Source organism: Cyrtonyx montezumae, unplaced genomic scaffold (genome assembly GCF_038088225.1).
Source record: "Cyrtonyx montezumae isolate F1298 unplaced genomic scaffold, pur_monq_1.0 scaffold_17, whole genome shotgun sequence".
Classification (NCBI taxonomy): domain Eukaryota; kingdom Metazoa; phylum Chordata; class Aves; order Galliformes; family Odontophoridae; genus Cyrtonyx; species Cyrtonyx montezumae.
This window is the reverse complement of record NW_027071903.1, coordinates 29,185,181-29,192,202: the sequence shown is the minus strand read 5'-3', so window position 1 is coordinate 29,192,202 and position 7,022 is coordinate 29,185,181. Positions and strand designations below refer to the sequence as shown.

At 48.5% G+C, this 7,022-nt stretch overlaps 1 protein-coding gene across 1 annotated transcript; it reads right to left on the bottom strand.

Annotated features, from left to right (window-relative positions):
* Positions 1-4,551: 4,551 nt before the first annotated feature.
* On the bottom strand, positions 4,552-6,997 carry MRPL46 (mitochondrial ribosomal protein L46). The gene is made up of 4 exons (XM_065733993.1): positions 6,821-6,997; positions 6,316-6,520; positions 5,666-5,839; positions 4,552-4,993 (listed from the first exon to the last, which is right to left on the bottom strand). Exons 1-4 carry the CDS (start codon positions 6,995-6,997, stop codon positions 4,743-4,745), a joined length of 807 nt encoding a protein of 268 aa, XP_065590065.1. The 3' UTR covers positions 4,552-4,742.
* Between the last annotated feature and the right edge of the window lie 25 nt (positions 6,998-7,022).

Here is a 7,022-nt window from a genome sequence, read left to right as displayed (position 1 = left end):
GTGGGGTTGGTGTTGAGGTCTGGGTATTAACAGCCAAGCTTCCGGAGCGATTTTCCCGACTCCCTGTTTTCCATTAGCTCTCCTTCTTCTATACCAGTCCTTACCTTTACAAAGATTCACTTGAGTGCAGCACCCTGCCTGTGCCACTCAGGGTTCATCCAGAAACGTGAGGGAAAAGGCACTGTCAGAACAAAGACGGGACATAACCCAATCACATCACTAGTGAGCTACCTCAACCAGACCTCCCATGCCTTTTTCTGCTGGGCCTCCTGGCTGTCCCAAGCAGAGCATCCTGTGATGTTTTCCTTGCAGGCTTATGCAGTGCCCACAGAAACCCTGGGAACTGCTAAAAGACTCCTTCCCACAAGGCAGACCCCTCCGAACACACACAGGAGCTTAGACAGAGCAAAAGCAGGTGACTGATGCTGCTGGAGCCACAGAAGATCCCTCAGCCTATGGGACAGGAGCTGGGGTGAGCCCAGAAGCTGGTACAGCCTCACTTACCTAAGCCAGCCTATCCCTCACTCCTGCAGGAAGGGCCACACAGGGCAGCTTTCCCTGTTCTAACAATAAATAAGTTGTATTTGGGAGCAATAGCATCTCTCCTCATTCAGGTTTTCAGAGAACAGGAAGCAGTGTAGCCTGTGGCTCTGTCGGCCTCTCCTGGCTCTGAATGAATTTATCTTCCAAATATTGAAGTATTTTGGTTGCTTGGAGCCAGACAGGAGGAGAAAAAAAAATAAGTTTCCTGTTACATGAGAAAGCATGCAGTTCTGAACAGTCTGGTGTTACTGTATCACAAAACATGCAAAGGTGGTTCTGCTTAGAGGCCACCAATTCCCAAAACTCCTGTTGACAGGGCAGGATATCAGCTAAGGAACATATTTTGTAGGGGAAGCAGCAGAAAGCTGTTCCTTGTGAAGTTGAGACGTCGTTTTATTAGGACTTGTTATCTCTCTGTTGCTCGAAGGGAGAGCTAGCATCCAATCTGTCACAAAGAAAACCTTCATCTCTCTCTTCTAACATGGTGACTGAAGCAAGAAGTCAGATGCAGGAGTTTTAGACTGCAATTGATACTTACATTTATTTCTGCTTCCAGAGGTTTTTGCTATGGCCACTGCACTGCACCAGGGAAAGGTCCTCCAGACAGCTATGCATCTTTCCTCTTAGAGGGCAGAATGATCTGACTTTTGCACACCACCCTCACAAACATTTTCCTGTGCAGAAAGTAGCTTTGAAGAGCAGAAAGTCTCCACAGTCTGTCAGCACTCTGCAGCTTCCTCCCCAGGTTGTGCAGTCTGAGGAAGATAACACTCAAACAATGGCCTCGGTGGCTGCAGTACCAACCTCACGTTGGATTCACTCAGCTGAACTCCGTGCTGCTGCTCTCAAAGCAAGGAGTCACAGGCCCTTTCCAAAACACAGCTCTCTGACACACACTTCACAGGAGAGCTCTTCAATTGATCTGACTGTGCCCCGCACTAGAGAGCTAAAGCAAGCCTGGTGTCTTTCCAGCTATCCACTGCCACTGCTTCGCATTCTGATGGAGATATCTCACAAGTAGGCAAAGCCAAAGTGAAAAAATCTTTCAGGCTCCAGGTGAAAACAAGCTCTGAACTTCCCAAACAGGCGGGCAAATACTTGCCCAGTTCGCTGTCACGTTTGCAAGGTGAGCTTCGTGGTTTTTGCTCAGCATAACTCATATACCTCCCCTGCACTTTGTGCTGGGCTGCATTCAAGGCAGCTCTCTTCTAGCCACGACTTGAGAGGTTTCTTCTGCTCCAGCAGAGAGAGGAGCACTCTCAAAAAAAGTCCCAGGGTGCTGCGCTGGCTTTTCAATAGATAATGATAAAACATATCAGCTACCTGACCAGACTTCTGCAGTTCCACGAGGGATGTGAGCATAAGTTTGCTCTGAGTGAAAAGACAACCTTTAGCCACAGGTTTCAGAAAGTTAAGTAACTACTGCTGTGATCTGCTACAGGACCTTTGGGAGTAGAAACAACATGCAAAAAGCATCCTCTCCCCTAGGAAATCTCCGTGGTATGCTGCCCCCTCATCACAGAGTTCAGTGGGAAGGGGAACACGCAGAACAAGGAGCAAGCAAAAACACCCAAACAAGGGGATCTGGGATTGTTTGCAGCAACTGACTGAGGGTTTCAAACAGAATAAACTGCAGGGGAAAATAAATAAATAAATGGCTATGTATTTATGTAGATTAAGAACAGGAATTCTTGTTGCTTTCTCAGCACCTAGAACAATTTCAGCTTCCAGAGGAGACCTGGTTTCCTATGCACCTGTTGCCCAGAGACCTGATCCTAAGGAAGAAATAAATCAAACAAAAAAGCTGTAGATTCTCATCTGTCCATTGCTCGAGGGAGCTACACCTCTCAGCACAGACTCACTGCTCTCAGCCTGTCCTCGTAGGGGAGGAACTCCTCACTGCTTGAACAAGCCAGAGAGTAAGAACTGCCCAGGGTTCAAGATATCCATGCACCCTTTTTTCTCTCTTTTGTGCACCCAGCTTTGAGAACAAGTAATGATTAAGTATCATCTTAATACTTTGAAAGTCTCATGCCACACCACAGAACCTGCCTTTGGCATGAGAAATGGGATAGAGAACTTGGCAAGGAGCTCAACCTGAGCCTGTACCTACAAAGCTCTGCTCAGAAACTGCACACTATGCTACAGAGGTAACAATAGCTTGAAACAAGGGCAGAGAAAAGCCAAACCCAGGGCTGCCTGCATCCCTTCCCCCCAGAACCCCTGTCTGCCTGGGGCAAGGACTCACCTCACCCCTCCACAGGAGCTTTAAGTTTCAGAGAAGGCAAGAGTCCCTCCTTGAACAGTGCTGACCTCCAGACAGCAGCCAACAAATCTGCAGTTGCAGACATATATTCTACTCCACATTTGTCTCCTCTTTGTAAATGCTTTCTTCTGCAAACAGCCTCCTTTGCCAGGTCTGTAAGGGTGTTTCAAGAAACTAAGTTTTGTTTATAGTTTACGACAAGCCTGCAACTCTCAGCTGCCCAGCATCAGAAAACAAGGCAGGCTACTGAGCTACTCCCAATCCCAACACTTTGTGGAGTGATTAAGAACAGCTTTAATTTGAGGTCTGCAGCTCTCAAAGGACTGATGAAACACATATAGCAATCTCCAGCTCTGCCTCTGGAAGCCAAACACTTGACTGATGATTAACAACACCCATTTCCTCTCTCTCCCTGACCCCAAAGAAGGCAGGTTCCTTGCAATGGTTCACATTCTGACTAACTGTAATACTGTAACGTGACAGAAAACGCAGCAATCACAGTGGAGTAGCAATGTAGCTGCAGCAAGTGAGAATGTGCTGAAATGGAGCAGCCACGAATATAGAAACAAAGGAAAAAAACTGCTTACATTTGGAAGGCCTCAGGTATGCAGAGATCTCCAGCAGAATCCCCTCACCTCCACTGCCAACTCTTAAATGAGGTCTGGGAAGGGGTAGATCCTGGCTCCACCCCTTCTATTCACTCAGGTGCATTGCATGCAGCTGAGCTTCCCTGGGTTGGCCCTGCCTTCTCACCAGGTGTTCAATCACTGGTTGGAGCTGGTTCCACTACACTAACAAACAGTTTAGCCTTTCAGCCCAGAAAGAGTTGCTGATCAAATGGCTCTCCCCTTAACTGTTAACAGAGCTTCAGACCCATGGGGACAGTAGCATAGATGGGAAAGTATCAAGTCACCCAAAGAGCTACTGCCTGCTCCTATGTCTTTCCCCTCAAGGCCTCTCCAGACACAGCTCCAAAATTGATTAAATATAACAAAGCTTTGAACAATGCAGCTTCCAGCTCCCCAGAAACATGCCTTGCCCGGCCTTGCGAGCTCTTACTTGCTGCCTATGATGCATGCAGAATTCCCACTCTGCAGTACCAGCCTTGTTGTTTCTGGCTAGGGGAACTTACACCCATGAGTGACAGTGTAAGGAAAACTGGCCTTTCTCTCAATGAGTGGGGACAACGAACTGCTTACCCCTGGAGAAGCTGGAGAGTTGTACATCACACGGGTCCAGAGAGTTCAAAGTGTTCCTGGAAACACTGGTGGAGCTGCATCAGGACTGCAAAAGCTAATCCTTGGATAAGCAACTGACTGCTGCTCTGCTGCACAGAGCAATGTGCATACCCTCCCCAGGGCAACATAACAACTCTAAGGAAAACTACAATTTTAGAGGCTGGAACAATGACGAAGAAAATCAATCCCCTGTCAGGTATCCCATTATCTAGGTGGCTAATCCCCCACTTACACCGAAGAACATCTTCTTCCAGCTGGAAACAAATGTAACTCTCCAGTACTGCTCTTAGTAAAGAGCAGTTGTCAGGGACAAGCATTAGTCATTGTTCAGATAAAACCATTTGAGCTCCAGACCATGACACGAGTCTGGCGAGAACAAACCTCCTGGGTACCATAGTCCCAGGGAACCACATGCTTGGGAGAGGAACAGATCACAAGACGCATTTCCAGAAAAGGTGGAGGAGGATTCAACAAGAGCAAAGAACTCCCTGAGGAGAGCTTCACTTGGGAGTATGGACTTTTAATATTTATTTAATACAAGCCTGGTGAAGAGAACTGGGAAATAAGCAAAGGCAATTTATCCTCCAGAGTCCTGCTTAACATCCCATTCACACAGACCACGCCAAGCAGCAGCTGTGCTCCTCCCCAGAGTCACATTCCACATCTTCCCCATCTGCCATAGCACAGTCTATCACTTATAAGTCCAGAAGGAATTGATTGACTTTTTTCAGGTATTCCGACTTCAAGTAATCTCCCAGCTCATCCTTCGTAACCCACAGATAATCTTTCTTCAGCTCTGCCTGGGACAAATCAATGCTCTGGAGGAAGGCTTTGTAGAAGAATACTTTGGCTCCCACGTTATCCTCAGTCCTGATGGCCCTGGGGAATTTATACTTGTAAATCCCATATGGTGCATTCCCCAGGATTTTGGCTTGAACGTGATCGCCTGCAAGACCCCAGCAGCACAAAAGAAAACAGAAAGCAAAACATAAGAACACAGAGCAATAGTAACTGCACTTTCTTAGTAAGAAGACAGACAGCATTGACTTTATATCCGTTTCAGACTGTTCTTCCTTCCTGGCAGAAATACTGCCAATTTTAAGCCTTTTCTCATGAAGTGACTTGTCTGAAGCTCAGCAAGTCCTCACAAAAGAAGGGAGAGAGCATCACACTCTGCCAACACACATCAAAAAGCAAGGAGGTTTTTATCCCCAGGGATAGCAGGTTTGCTATCCCCCATCTGGCACAAAAACTGATACAAGACAACAAGAGTGAAAGAGAGGCTGTACACTTGGATCGACCATTCAGGGGACATCTAGTGATGCTCAAGCATCAGACTGCAAGAGCCTGGCACTGAAGCTGCTGGCAGCCCAAAATCCCAGCCCCCAGCCTGCTGGCTCTGTCAGCTTCTCACACCACAGTGCAGTTGAGCACAGGATCACCACTCTTGCCAGAAACCCCATCATATTGGGTATAGCTCTATGCCACAAAATACCTCTTCCCAGCAGATGGGAGGCAGTTTTGCTACAGATGGTGAATATCTCTCAGGTAGGGCAAAGGAAAAAAATACAAGTGGGACAAAGGGGAGCGAGAGACAGGCACACAGCAGACTACATACCTAAAAATGTAGCCATGGCTCGCTCAGCCGTGCTTCGCAGAGTCTCTCCAGGCTGCCATTCCACTTGAGGCAGGAGCCACAGCTCTTGGTTACCAATTTTCTGTTTGACCAGCAACATCAGGTTACTGTCCAGCTTTCTGTTCAATGACGTTCGATCATTTTTTTTATCAGCATCTGCCAAAAACCAACACATGCTGGAAACAAAGTCTCCTGGCTGCGCTGGAATCACTGTGATTCATCATCTCTCTTTATCTCACACCCTCCCGACAATACAAGCACAGATATTTGAATCAAGACAGGAATCTAGCCAGAAGTGTTCTTGGACACTCTGCAGGCAATTGTGCAAAGGCAATCTGTGGCAAGAAGCTTGAAAAAAAAAAATCAGTAAGAGCGATGGGTAAGCATAGGAACCAAGGTTTCTCTTATACAGAAATAGACACCATTTTACCCACTTTGTTCTCACAAGGTTGTACAAGCATGTCCATCTTCACAACACTGATTCCATTCTCAGATGATTCATTTTGCATGTGCTATACCACATTGCCACAACAAAAAGTTTAAAACAACTCAGAAAATGCCTCCCTCCATCAAACAGCCCTCAGCAGAGGACTGGGGTGTTCTCCACCAGGGCACAGCATTTTCACAGGTACCTGTAACCCGCGGGGCTGGGCTGAACTGCAGCAGCTTCTGCTCCCACTTCTCCTCCAGGTCCTGAGCCATGACAACCGTTTTGCCCAACCGTTCATCATCATCATCATCATCATCATGCAAGCTTTCCTTCCTCCTTCTGAGCCGCTCCTCCTCCTCCAGCTTGCGGATTTCATGGTCAGAGTAGTGGCTTTTCTCCAGCTCTATCTATAGGGACATTGCAAAGACCACTCAGCCACCAACGCGATCAGAGAACCACTCAGGTTAGAAAAGACCTCCAAGATTACCCAGCCCACCCCAAGGTGCCCGCCGAACACGTCCCCTAATGCCACAGCTCCACGGTGCCTGAACACCTCCAGAGCCGCTGCCTTACTGCACTTACTGAAGCCCAAAACCGAACGCACGACCCGAGGTGCGGCCCCACCGTCGGCCTCCCCTCACCCACCACACGTTCTCTCCCATCCACCCCCGCGGCCTCCATTTTCCCCCCGGGCAGCAGCCCGCTACCTGCTCCATGAGGGCCGCCATCTCCTCCTCCTCCTTCCGGAGGGGCTGCGTGATGCGGGGCAGCCTCAGCAAGCACAGAGCCCCGAAAAGCTTCCACGGCCGCGGAGCAGCGACGAGAGGAGCGGTACTCAACCACCGGCCGCACCCCGCAGCCCACCACACGCTGGGCGCCACCATCTTTCCTCCCAGCGCCGCCATCTTT